Raw genomic sequence first — 13493 nt, 5'->3', positions numbered from 1 at the left:
GTACCCGAATCGTGGTGTTCCTGCGGCATGAAATGTGACGTCAAGAAATCTCTCTTGCAAAGCAAGATGGCGGATAATTCAGCGAAGCTGAAAGCAGAAATTGCGTATTTGACAAGTATGTTATGATATTTTACTTTTCTTATTATTTTTCTGGTTTATTTTGTTATTTTTAATGAAGTAGATATCATCTCAGATATAATTTTTAAGAACAACGGACCCTGTGGTTGCCATTTTAGCTCACGACTTCCAAAAGGTTCCCTCTTTAAAATCAAACATAAGCTTATGTTCTGAATTCGTGTTAAAAGATTTTTCAGTGTAGCATGGGTTTAACACAGTCACCGTACATACTATATATATGAGATTTTAAAAGCTTACACCCACTGAATTTGCTCCAAATTAGATCTCAGCAATTATTTTCATTTCTACTTTAGACCTCATAAAATCTCATAAACAGACAGCACCGATAAATGGCAGTAAAAGGCAGACCTCTTCGATAATGCATTTCAGCAATGATAAGAGTAAAAGGTCATTTTCTTGGCAAAGAAGTGAACAACCAGCGAAGGAGAAGCAATCAGCCGTTAGTCAGTCGCTGAGCCATGTTCAAGGTAAAACAGCTGTAACAAAATCCTCCCTCAGTTTGGATAGAAGGAAGATGGTAGCTCGCACCTTAGGTATGACTTGTGTCTTTGTCAATATTGCTTGTTGTTCATACATCACGGCTACCTGAACACCGTAAATAAATCTAGACCAATATTATTATTTGCCCTTCAAACTGGCTCTCTAATACCCACAGAATCAATTAATGCATTTTACGACAACAAAGTAGTCCTGGTGAACGTAGTCCTGAACAGGACTGTTGTTCAACAACATTTGCAGCAGTCATCTTCAGAGTCAAAGTGACTTGTATCAAGTCAGTTGATGGTATTGACTTCTGGTTATTGACCAGAATGGTCAATGTGATTCTTCCATGTTAGTGTGCTCACTTCAATAGCAAAGCTCCATCATTCAACACATGTGTATAAACTATACATGCAACCCACAATCCCTTGATTCACTCTGATGAAGGGTTGTCACTCTTTCAACTCAGCGTTAAGTTTACCCAGCGAGCAGAGGTTTCTTTCTGGCAGAGCTTTTAGCCTTCAGGAAGTTGTTCGGGTGGCATGTCAGTCATGTAGTTGGTGTAAACAAACCAACTATGCAACGGACATGCCACTCAAAATGACTTTGCAGATGCTAGAAGGACCTGACATTGTAAATTTTAAGTGAAACATTCTTAGCAGGTTTCTTATTTAATGCCTTATTTTGTATTGCAATTGTAGCTTTTAGGTATCTTTCATTTTATTGTATATAATCTCATTTAATACTTTGTAAATCTTAGTTAGGACCTTTCTGTAAACCACAGTGATGTGGTGAAAGCCTCCTAATAAAAGGTTGTTGTTATTAAAAGCCATTCCAGAGAGTAAAAGCTCTGTTCGCAGGCCAGACTCAGCTGATATGACCAAATTTTTGTGTCTCACTACCACTCTAACACAGCACTATAATTCCTTTTACAACTAACACCTTCAGTTACAAGTCATGCAGGTTTATATTATTTTATTTTCCCTTGTCTCCAACTTATTATAATTTTATTGGGCAAAGGAGAGCAAAAGTAAACCCAATGAACATTTGGAAAGTTTTAGGTCATCCCAAAAAAGATTCACAGCTCTATTAATTACATTAATTTGAAGGTAATACTCAAAAACATCATGTAAAGACTGTAAAAAGGTATTGCACTTTGACATAAATACATGCCTTCGTAATTTTTCTATTGTTATGTTATGTTCTGCAGGTTCTGCTGTTACTACAGCAACTAGTTTGAACACTCAAGCCATTCCAGGTTCATCAAGCTTGCAACCATTTTTATCCACCAAAGCTACTAATTCATCAGTTTTGAAAAACGATACTGCAAGAAAACAAACTGTGTCATCGGTGTCCGCACTGGAACCTACAGTACCTGCAAGAACGCCAATGTTAGTTTCACATTCCTCCTCCCCAACTAAATGTAATGTGAAACTAGCTCCATCATCACCAAAACAAATTACAGGTCTCTCAGCAAAAAATCCTTATGTTTTGAATAAAAAGGCCACTTCATCTGTTTCCAGTGTTAAAACTGTTGCACAGAAATCAGATTTAAAATGGTCAAAACCAGGTCTTACTGGGTCCACAGTGTCAGCGGATAATAGTAAAAGTTATTCAGATTCAGAACTGTACACTAAAAAGTCATCTTTACCAAGCACTGCACAACCATCCAGTGTATCATTGTCAAAGGGAAAATCGACAGCATTGATTCTTAATAAAGGGCCATCAACTTCAAATGTTCGGGGATCATTTAAGTGGTCCAAGCCTTCAGTAACTGTTACAAACCTGACTGGCAGGAGGAAAAGTGTAAAAAAACCTAAGCTTGCCAAGTCCAAGCTTAAATGGACCAAACCTGGAATTCACACTCAAACAAGACGCAAACCACAAGTAAATCCTTACGTACTGCGAAAAGGGAACTTATCAAGTGAAAATAAAACTCAGAAAAAAGGAATTGCTTCCTCTACAGCAGTGACCAGTTATAAAATGGCTAAGAAGACAGTTAATTCAAAATCAAATGAGGTATGCTTTCTTTTGGTATTAAATATGAAGAGTAGAGAAGAGGATGCAGGTGAATTGTCACAGATAATTTATTATGTTATGTTAATAACATTGTTATAAATTAAATCTGTTGCTGATAGCAACACATCCCTTAAATTCCCCAAGGGTATTTTGCATTCGAGCGCTATGTTTAAAAATTCAGTTTGAGCTAGCAGTTGACACGAACACAAGAATTTAGATTTAGAAACAAAGACCCGGAGACAATTCACGCTAGTGTTAGTAGTTTTTTCTAAGAGTTTTCATCCTTTGAGCATATTTCTCATCCGGATATTTGGGTTTTCCTTTTTTCAGCGAATCATTCTATAAATCACACTATTAATCTTCGAAATGTAGAAGTGAAAGAGGCGAGCCGATTTCGACGCATGAATGCTAATTAAAGTAAACTGTTAGAATACTGAGACACTGAGAATTTAAATAAATCTTGAAGAACAGCGAAATGACGATGACAAACATTATTATGAATGCATTCATTATAATAAATAAGAGTTAGTTTGTATTGGACACCTTCTGTTGATTGGTTCAGTGGAACTTGGGATATGTATCAGGCAGTCCCCAGATTTTGCAGGGATGAATGCATCATCACAAACTTGCGAAAAGAGAGAGATAGTTTGGGACAGATGTCAGCCCAATGCACTCGCTAGTCTTTGAAAATAACTGGCTTATGCAGAAAATATCTCTGTAAAATACCAGTAGATATGAATCTACAGACAATATACGGGCTTCAGCTACATTGCCTAATAATACTGTACACAGTATTTGTATATGTCGTAGCTTTAAAATTTTATTCTCAGGTTCAAATTTTGAACTGTTTTATTTTCTTTTGCCTTTGTTAAAAAAAACTATGGTAATTAATGGATGGTACATACTTTGAAACAAGGGAGAATAAATTTTGTTCCAAGGTTATTTATACATCTGTGTACTCAAGAAGTGGTTGTACACAATGAAGGGTTGATCCAAGTTTTAGCGTATGATGTAAGGTGTTGCTTATGATTTGCATAGTATGTTTATTATATTTTACACAAGTCTTAAGCATTACTTTTTCACTGGCCTTTACCTACACTCACTCACTTACTTTTTGTCTACTGAAAAGGGTTTTTGCAGTAACAATGTTACAAATGTCATTGCACTTTCTCTCAAGTAATATAGTACAACACAATGTATTATTTTGTTGTCTAAAACAACTGTAATTCACAATAAGTTTGTGATATGAGTATGCTATGAAGAATTATGCAGATCCAGGAAGCTTGTTTCTTTATTTTTAAGTCTTCACTTTTGGGTTCATTTTAGGAAGTTTTTATAATGATGAGTTTTAAAAGTAGGCTTATTTGTAGGTAGAAAGTAAAAACTAACCTGGAAAGGAGCCTGAAGAATAATAATGATTTTTAAGTTTTGTCCATCACAGGGTTTTCGCATTTGGAGGGCTCCAAGCTCTCTAAAGTTAGACAGACGAAAATCTCAGTTATCATCAAAGTTATTATCAAGACAATCTTCTGCAGGATTTATTCAGAGGTACATGTATATTCATTTACATAAAATCTATCTCAAATGGTAAATACATTGAAATTTAGACTGGCATTTTGAATCTTCTGAAATTTTGTAATGCCAGACACTGTGATTAACCACAGTCAAAGCCCATTAATATCGGCACTGGGGAAGTCATAGAAAGTGTCCGTATTAAGAAGGTTGTGTTATTAAAGTAAAAAATACACCTTTTTCTTGAATAAAATACTAAAGAAATAAAACAGGGCAATAGTGTCGTCACATAAAACATCTCTAACCCTGACAAAGCCGTTTATCCAAGGGCTGTGTCAGTGAAAACACTCAGAAGTCTTGAAAGTTGCTCATTTTCCATTAGGTAATCAAAAACCATTCTCTACTCCTTTGATGTCAAAATAGTCTAAAATTGACATCTTCAGTTTATTCATCCTTTAGCGTAGTAGTTCCTTTAGCAGTGGGAAAATTGACATGATGTCAACTGAAGGTTTTTCACCTTCAAAAAGGAAAAGGTTTGTTGCAGCACAGAGCTGACTGTAAAGTGTCCACATTAGCGAGGTTGACTTTATATGAGAATCTGTTAATTGGGCAAGAAAAAAGTGTCTGTTGTGCGCATCAACGGTTGTCTGTATTAAGCAGGTTGAATTTACAAAAAATGTAAGGGCTTTCCCCTGGGACAAAGGAAACTGTCCATAATTATGAGGTGTCCGTAAAGCAAGGTTCGACCTGAATAAGGAAGTCTGGCCTAAAAAACGGAATTTGGACAAATATTTACTGTTTTTGTGTTGTGCTGGTATTTGTTTAGTCCTCCACTAGAGCTTGATAATGGAATTGATATTCTTTTTTCAGGAGGCAAAGAGCTGTCCTGAGAGATAGTTCAGTTGTTACAAGGTTGGTTTTTAAAAGAATTTTCTATGTGTAAACAATTTTTTTTAACAATAATTTTGAAATATGAGACTGAGAATGATATGAAGAATTAAGCAGATCAAAGAGGCCTGTTTTGTCATTTTCCAGTCATCACTTTTGGTTTCATTTTAGAAAGGTTTAATCAATGGTGATTTCTAAAAATAAGTTTATTTGTAGGTAGAAAGTGAAAACTAACCTGGAAAGGAGCCTGAGAAAAATGATGATTTGTTTTGTTACAATCTCCCCATCAATGCCTATATGGCATAAAGAGCTGATATTTTACTTGTTTTTTTTTTTAGGTACAGTGTTGTCAGGTCAAAGAGGAAACAAGCTCCAATTAAAGCTCAGGTTTGACATTGACACAGATTCCAACTTATGTTTTGCAATTTTCATTAAACATAGAAAATTAACAGTGCATACTTTTGTTTAAGTTCTCTATATGTAATGAGGAGCATCTGAGCACCAATTTCATCTCTTGGATTATTATAACAATTATTGTATGATGTTTTTAATATTGTGCAGAGTTCTTATATTCAGAGCTCGAAAAAAGTCCCGTCCAGTAGTCCCGCACAAGTAGATCTTCTTGCTGGGCATAATACTTTTAACCCCTTAAGCCCCATGATCCACATACAAATTCTCCAGACTGATCTCCATACATTTCTTTTAAGAATAGTTGAGAGAATTTGGTTTAAGATCAAAGCCTTCTCCCCTTGGTAATCAATTTAGTAATTCTCACGTGACCTTTACTCTTGATGATCTGCTGATGTTGTTAGGAGAAAATTGATGTTGGTCACTCTTGGGACCTAAATGATTTTAAAAGCTTTATTGCCCAATAAGCAAGTGTCCAGGCATGTCATCCTCTAACAAAATCATTAACCAAGATGAGCAAGAAGTTGCCCTGGGCAAGCAAAAAATGAGAGCTGCTAGTTTTTTTTTCTAGCCTTGTATATTAATATTTGCAATAACTGTGTTAGTCATTCCAAAATGATGTGGCTGATTTTTTCTGGTTATGTTGTTTATCTACAGAAGCTAAACAAAGTTGTTGTGATTGGAGGTGTGCCATACAAGACATCATCAAATAAACTTACAAAAACAAAAGCATCTTCAACCACAGCTGAACAAAGAAAGAAAACAAGTGCACCTGAATCTCTAAAAAGGGGTCAGTTTTTGTAATATTGAATTGTTGCACTTGCTGACAAAATTTTACTGATTGTGAATTTGTGGGTAGCCTTTGTCGTGGAGATAATTTGTACAGTTCTAGGTCCTAACAAGTAAGATTTTTGATTTATAACTCATCTAGACATAAATTAAATACAGTTGGCATTAAGGAAAGTTTTTGTCAACAGTGGCCTGGTGATGCCAATAGTAAAAACATAAGCCTTGAGTGAAACATTTCATTTTCACTATGACACATAAGGTATCTACACTCTTTACATATTTATAATTTATTATCTGCAAGCATAAGAAGACTTGTTGCCTTGATTGTATGTGTAATGCAAGAAATGCAATGGCTACTTGTTGGAACAATCAGGAAAAGTTTACCCCAGATGTGGCATTGACACTGAGAAACAAGTTTTCTTATTTGACTATTCATTTATGGACCTGCCCTCCTGTTTTGTTACACCGTCCAAATTGATCACAATTTTAATGATGCAAGTTTTTCGAAACAATTGTGAACAGTTGCAAAGATAGTGTGAAAAACCACAATCGTCATGCATTGTATTTTAGGAAAGATGTCAAAAACTGTCACTATTCAGGGTGAGAAGTTTGTGATGGACTCCAAAGGGAAGACACTTCACAGAGTCAACAAAGGTACAGTTGTGACTTTTCCTCAGTGACAAGGAATTCTGATAAAAGTGCTGTTCTCAATACTGCTTCTACAAGTACTTGCTTTTTGATTAGCAGTTTTTGTCAAGCAAATAGACATTGGTCCCATTTTTGTGCTTTATCAAAATAATTAAGTGTATCTGAAAGTTTTCTTGTTCACAGCAAAAAATTAATGTACCCTTTTGTTTAAATTTTTCTGCCTTTTAGTACCTAGAAGGTTGAGTATTTCAAAGCAGAACCAAGTTCTGACAGGAAGAAGGCGATCGAGTAATGGTCGCATGACTGTTCTATGTACATGGACTACATTAGTCAAGGCTAAGGCCAGCAATTCTCAAAACCAGACGCTTGCTAGGTATTGTGCATTACTAGTAGTAGTAGTAGTAGTAGTAGTAGTAGTAGTAGTAGTATCATTATTATTATCATTATTATTATTATTATTATTATTATTATTATTACTATTATTATTATTATTATTAAATAAAGTGATGATGATGATGACGATGTCAGTGATGCTAATGATGATGATGATGATGATGATAAAGATGATTATTATTATCATGATTTGTTAAGGCTAGCATAACAATAAAATATTATATTATTATGCTTGAGTCCAAAAATATTATCATTACTCACTACTGTGTTTATTGATGTTTTCAGACAATAAAATCAAGAATAGAGTTTTCAAATTAAAAACATAAAAAACAATACATTTTCATGTGTTGGTGATAGATGCCGTTTGATATATATTATGATGAATGCATTGTTAAGTGGTTGTTGACATACAGTATTTTTGCCATATTTCAAATTATCACTGTGGAAAATTCGAACATGATGAGGCAAGCAAGTTCTTAGAAGCTAATAAGGCTTATGAAAAGGACTAAAACAGCTACTAGTAAACTTATTTATTTAGCAAGGAAAAAATAATTGAAGTAGAGACTGTTAAAAGTCTAATGATAAGTCTGTTAAAACAGCAAGTTGCCATGGAAAAACAACAACCTTAGACTTTTTTTGCATTTATAATTTCAGTCGTGTGTTACGGCGCAGCATTCACAATGCCAGGCTCTTTCATAAGAACAAAAAGAAGCCAGCCTCCGAGCAATACTGCATGTTCTACAACAGATTTGGTAAGATTGTGTTTTTTTATGTGAATTCACTATGAAAAATTCAATTTCTGGAATGAAAGATCTAGCAATGGGGCTAGGAATATCATTTAATAACAAATTTTGTATTCTTGAGATCCTGTTTTATACATTTTACTCAAACAGGAATGAAAAAACAATGTCATTCTTTGTACAGAAGTTTGTTTTTGTTCTATAGAGTTTGTTATATCGTGGTTGTACTGTAAGAGATTGTACACCGAGTTAGGCTATATTTCGCAGAAAAAAGGAAACCTAAAATGTTTGGATGCAAAAATGTGATCAAGAGAGGAAACAGTAAAATTCTCAATTTCATTATACAGCATTAAATTGCATCTAAAATTTTTGGGAAAATAATAACAAAGCCCTTGTAATTTCGAGAAGACTCACCTTCCCCTCAGATGACCAAACAGATAAAAATTTTATAGCGTCGCTTAGAATACGTTTCTAGAGATCTGGATAGCCTAAAAAGTATTTGCAATGTATTTAGGATGAAACCGTCGTTTAGTGCCCCTGTTTTTAGGCAGTCACTTGTCATCCATTGTTGCTTACAAGAAGTTGTCACACATGGAGGTGCAACTGTAAAAATAACATACATACATGTGACTGCTTTTTGCTTTTGTTATGGAACTTGGCTAGGTGATGATTTTGTGTAAAAAAAAAAACCATTTTTAAAATAGATCACAACTTTCTTTTTTTATGTCAGGAAAATGTAACAAGCAGGATACTTGCCCTTACATTCATGATCCTTCAAAAGTTGCAGTATGTACAAAGTAAGTTTGAGTTGTGTTGTTTTCAGTAGCCTGTTAGCAGGCGCCCGGAAGTACTGGGCAAAGAACGGGCGCGCGAGAAGGAGACAAGACACGCGTGTCTCCCTGGGCGGCACGTGCCCGTTCTCTCTTTCACCCACTTCTTCCAAGCGCCTGCTACGCAGGCTATGTTTTCAGTTGCCCTATAGATTCTGTTACGCTGGGCTTTACATTTTGCTGACAGGGTCACTATCCCTTGGGGATTGAAACATTAATTAATATCCTCTGACAATCTCTGGGTAGTGTCTAAACGGTTGAACTCAGCTGTCACATCATGGCACAAGCCTGTGTAGAAATGGTGAAGTAACATTTATGTACAGCGAAAGAATTATCCTTCACAGATACCTTCTCGTAAAGGAGGAGGGGGCACCAATGAAGAGAAAAAAGGAAGAAGAGGACCGCGAGTGAATTTTCTTTGACAGTTCCGACAAAACCCCCAGCTATGTAGGCTAACAGTGTACTATAGTGTCTACCACTTTTGTGTAAATTGTGAACTTTTTATTTCATCACATTTCTTGATCATTTGTAGATTCCTACGAGGGCGCTGTAAAAATTTAGATGGGTCTTGTCCATTCTCGCACAAGATTGATCGAGACAAGGTTAGTGTTCTACCCCCTTCCACAGCAAGTGATTTGTTGTAGAGTTCTTAACTGTAGCTTGGGCGCACGTTAAAAGCCAACAGTCGTTTGGACAGGGGGAACTTATGCTACCTGTACTTTACAAATAAAGAAGCCTTGACTGTGCTCTTTTCTATCGTAAAGCACGCAGAAAGTGACTCGAGTACGAAAGAAGTGTAGAGGGAGACACGAGACGTAATCGAGTGTTTCTTCCGTCTGCTTGAGTGCTCTAGCTGCTGCGTAAGTGCTTTACAACAGAACAGAGCACAGTCAAGGCTTCGTTATTTGTTTTATCATAAAGAATCCACTAAATTCCCAAAGCATTACTTTCTAATTTTCAAAACGTCGCGTGACAGCCACAGCTCCGTGTTTTAAACTCTCATAAAGAACGATTTTTCAACTACTCAGAGTGCGCGTTTTGTCTGAACTTTATTATAATATTGGATTATTGGATTTGTGGCATCTATTGTGACTGGCAAAAGTTTGAGACAGTTACTTGAGTTTTGCATCTTGCACTGCAACAAACGCAACCATAAAAAATTTATGTTTTTTGATTGGCTAACGAAATACCAAAGTCCTGGTCGAAATATGCTGGGTGGCGGTGGGTGGCCCTTGTTAAGTTCGTATTGGCTGAAGTAACTCTTTACAAAATAATGTTTTTCTTTTTCCTCAGATGCCTGTTTGCCAGTTCTTTCTTCGAGGAACATGTTCCAATGATAATTGCCCTTATTCTCATGTGAATGTCAGCAAGAAAGCTGAAGTCTGTGAAGATTTTCTGAAAGGATTTTGCGCTCTTGGTCAACAGGTAAACATCAATATATGTCGTGTAAGTAAAGGGAAGACTGTAATGGTAAACGACACGATTGACCATTGAAGTTTAAGTGAAGTGAAGTCTAATTTAGTCGGTAACAACTTTAGTAACACCTTATTGGCATGCACCTATCACGAAATACGTGCTTATATTTAAGTATGTATTTTATGCGTATCCACAGATTTTTATGCCTTGCTTCAAAGTGGCAGGGTTTCAGACCCAGAGTGTCAGTCTGGTTTGTGTTAGTCCCTTTGCAGCTAATCAGTCACGTGGTACAAAAATCGCTATGCTGGAGAGCAACAGACGCACTAGGGCACTGAAGACAAACAAAGGACATTACCATTTTATATGATGTGAGCTGTTTGTTTCTCTTGTCTCAATGCTTCTCTTGCTCTACGCCAAGGAGGTTTTGTACCACGTAAAAGTCTAGTTGCAAAGTGCCTACTGTGTTTAGCCGAATAAGCGCCGCCCCCGATTAAGCGCCGCCCTTGAATAACCGCCGCATTTGGGACAAAAAAAGTTAATAAGACGTTAATTCTGTTAGTTTAATACGGAAAATATTATTAATACCGTAGTTAAAACGGATCTTTGTCGCGTCCAACTTTCAAATAAACGCCGCCCTCGGATAAGCGCCGCATTTGAGGCCAGGTCCAGGTCCTCTCTATGTTCTCGTACACTAGACCAGCCGATCTGTCGGACGGTGTACTTCTTGATAATGGATAGTCCTTTTTGTTTCTTAGTGTAACAAAAAACATATTCTTGAGTGTGAAGAATTTGCTCGAACTGGCGAGTGTTCAAAGGGATCAAAGTGTAAATTGATGCACAGGACGAGAAAATCTGCACTTCGTAAACGAAAAACTTCAACGAAAGAAGAAAATACCGCGAAGGTATCCAAACTGGATTTTACGAACGATGACGGTTTCTTGCCGCTGACCGCAAGCATCTCAGGTTTGTTAAATCACCGCAGGCCATGAGTTGAATTGCATTTGGGTGAAGCGTCCGTTTCAGATTTCCTTGAGGGACAAGTGACATTAATTTTGAGGGCTATATGTTACTTGTCAGTTTTATTGGGAACTAAAAGGCCCTACTATAATAGATTCAAAAACCAGCTATGGGGAAAGAGAAGTAACTGCCTGGAAACGACAGCGCAAACGGGTCACTAGTAGCTATGCAAGGCGCTCCCATTCAGTAAAATATAAAATGAAATTTGCTTACAACTGCTAAAAACTGAATAATGTCATTCAAGTCAGCATGATATTGGCCTAGGAGCAGACTCCGGATTTCGCTCATCTCTCGACTTCGCCGCTCGTGCGAAACCTGCACCACTACGCTGCTGAAATCCTCACTGCCTCGCGTGCGCAAATCTCTCTCTACTCAGCTCGCTCGTAATTGCTCCCAGGCTAGTATAGGCAGCGTAGTAATGAGGCTTCTTTCCTGTTGCTTAAGTTGTTTTGTGTTGTAGATTCAGGTCTGTCTTCAGCTCAGGAGCCTTTGGATAATACAACAACAGATGAAACAAAACAGATGGCTGGTGAGAATTACCACATACAGTCTGTACTGAGACCTTTGACTGACTTTGTTATTGGTGGAAGGACCGAATATGCGTGTCATTTTTTTACACATACCTCAGGGGCGGGTCGGTTCAATCGCTTATTTCATAAGCGGTATAATTCTAGGGCACCTATTCCATGGTTTGATAATCTCATTTCATCAGTTGTCTAACACCGAACCTTTGAGTTTATCCAATTTGCGGATAATCAGCGTTGACTATAACTGTTTTCAAAGAATTTCGTTTAGATATACTGGTTATTCGATAATTAAGGAGGTGCTTATTTGATAGGGTGCTTAACCCCTCAAGCCTCAATAGTGATCAACATCAATTTTCTCCTAACAATATCCATATGTTGCCAAGAAAAATGGCTATGAGAGTTAATAAATTATCAGTAAAAAGAAAATGCTTTGATCGGTTTTCAAAGGTTCTCTCAACTAATTCTTAAAGGAAATGTTTACAAATCAGTTTGGGGTATTTGTATGTGGAAATAAAACTGATTAACTTAACAAGACCTCCAGCAATGAAAATGTCAGTTTCAATAGCATTGAAACTCCAGACCAATTTCGATACATTAAAATTCATACTTGGCTAGGAGATTTAGGGGAATAAAGCAAAAGAACTATATTATTCACTGCTGAGCCTTTTGTTTTTTTTTACCTAAGCCTCGTAGCCAAGTATGAATTTTAACAAGGAGCCATAATCAGCCATTCACCACTTCCACATTTTTGATAATACACCTTATTTGCCCCCCAAAATTTTGCTTAAGCATTGTTTTCAATCTCTCTTGGGATGGCTTACCCTGGGTGCCAGTGGGTTTTTTTCCCGCTCGTCACGATCGCGGCTTCGACGCTTAATTTTCGCCGCAAACAACAGGGAAAAAACCCCTCTGGCACCAAGGGTAGGGATAACTGTAATAACCAGCAGAAATGAAAAACAAAAGCTATGCAAAATTTTGGGGTCAAATAAGGTGCATTATGCGAGATGTGGAAGTGGCGTATACCCCGATTATGGCCTTTTCCCATTTTGTAGAAAGTTTTAGAAATAAAGCGGCAAAACGCGAACGTTGGTGGCATGATGTAAAACTTGTTCTTTCTTCTTTATTAGCGAAACAATTACTATTGTAAATGAAAATCCTCGACCTCACCCTTCATAATCATATATTATTTGTTCTCATTAGAGCCGCTGGTGATACGCCCGAGATTCTTGAGGACTAAGGAATCAGAGAAGTGATGGCATACAGCTACAGCTGTGGATATAATAGGTAGGCTTGGTTTCAGGAGGGTCTTCATTGTACCTCCCTGTCTCTGGGCCTTTAAAGTGGAGAATTTGCCACCAAGAGGTGTTTTTTTTTTCGTTTCGTTTTTGCTTTCTTTCTTTTTCATTCTTCTTCTCTTTTTTATTGTGATGTACCATTGTTTAGGACTGCAGAGTTATCATGAGTTGTGGAGAGCTTGAAAAGCAACCGAATAGTTAATGCACGTGCGTTACTCTCACGTTAAATCGTGAACTCTTTGTCACGAAAACACTACCGTAACGCTGCGTAACAAGGTATAATTTTATTATTTTATGTTAGTGGTATCGTTTTTTTTTCTACACTATGTACAGCACAAATTATCTGCAGCTGGACTGTAAAAAATATTATTGCAGAAATTTAATAAAGTTACA

General features: G+C 36.8%; 1 protein-coding gene across 2 annotated transcripts; it reads left to right on the top strand.

The window, feature by feature from the left end:
* Nucleotides 1-25: 25 nt before the first annotated feature.
* LOC140927455 (uncharacterized) lies at nt 26-13438 on the top strand. Of its 2 annotated transcripts, none has more exons than XM_073377111.1 (16): nt 26-115; nt 432-671; nt 1829-2637; nt 4079-4185; nt 5020-5061; nt 5376-5424; nt 6103-6235; nt 6805-6888; nt 7111-7255; nt 7930-8027; nt 8746-8812; nt 9378-9447; nt 10139-10270; nt 11017-11224; nt 11739-11807; nt 13003-13438. In XM_073377111.1, the coding sequence occupies exons 1-16, from the start codon at nt 28-30 to the stop codon at nt 13056-13058; spliced, it is 2397 nt and encodes a 798-aa protein (XP_073233212.1). In that variant the 5' UTR covers nt 26-27; the 3' UTR covers nt 13059-13438. The 2 variants fall into 2 exon arrangements, with proteins under 2 accessions (XP_073233212.1, XP_073233213.1); XM_073377112.1 differs by having other exon boundaries at nt 13006-13437.
* The last annotated feature ends 55 nt before the right edge of the window (nt 13439-13493 follow it).

Source organism: Porites lutea, chromosome 2, assembly GCF_958299795.1.
Source record: "Porites lutea chromosome 2, jaPorLute2.1, whole genome shotgun sequence".
In the NCBI taxonomy this organism is placed as follows: domain Eukaryota; kingdom Metazoa; phylum Cnidaria; class Anthozoa; order Scleractinia; family Poritidae; genus Porites; species Porites lutea.
The sequence above is the reverse complement of the archived record's forward strand: the minus strand, read 5'-3'. Positions and strand labels throughout refer to the sequence as shown.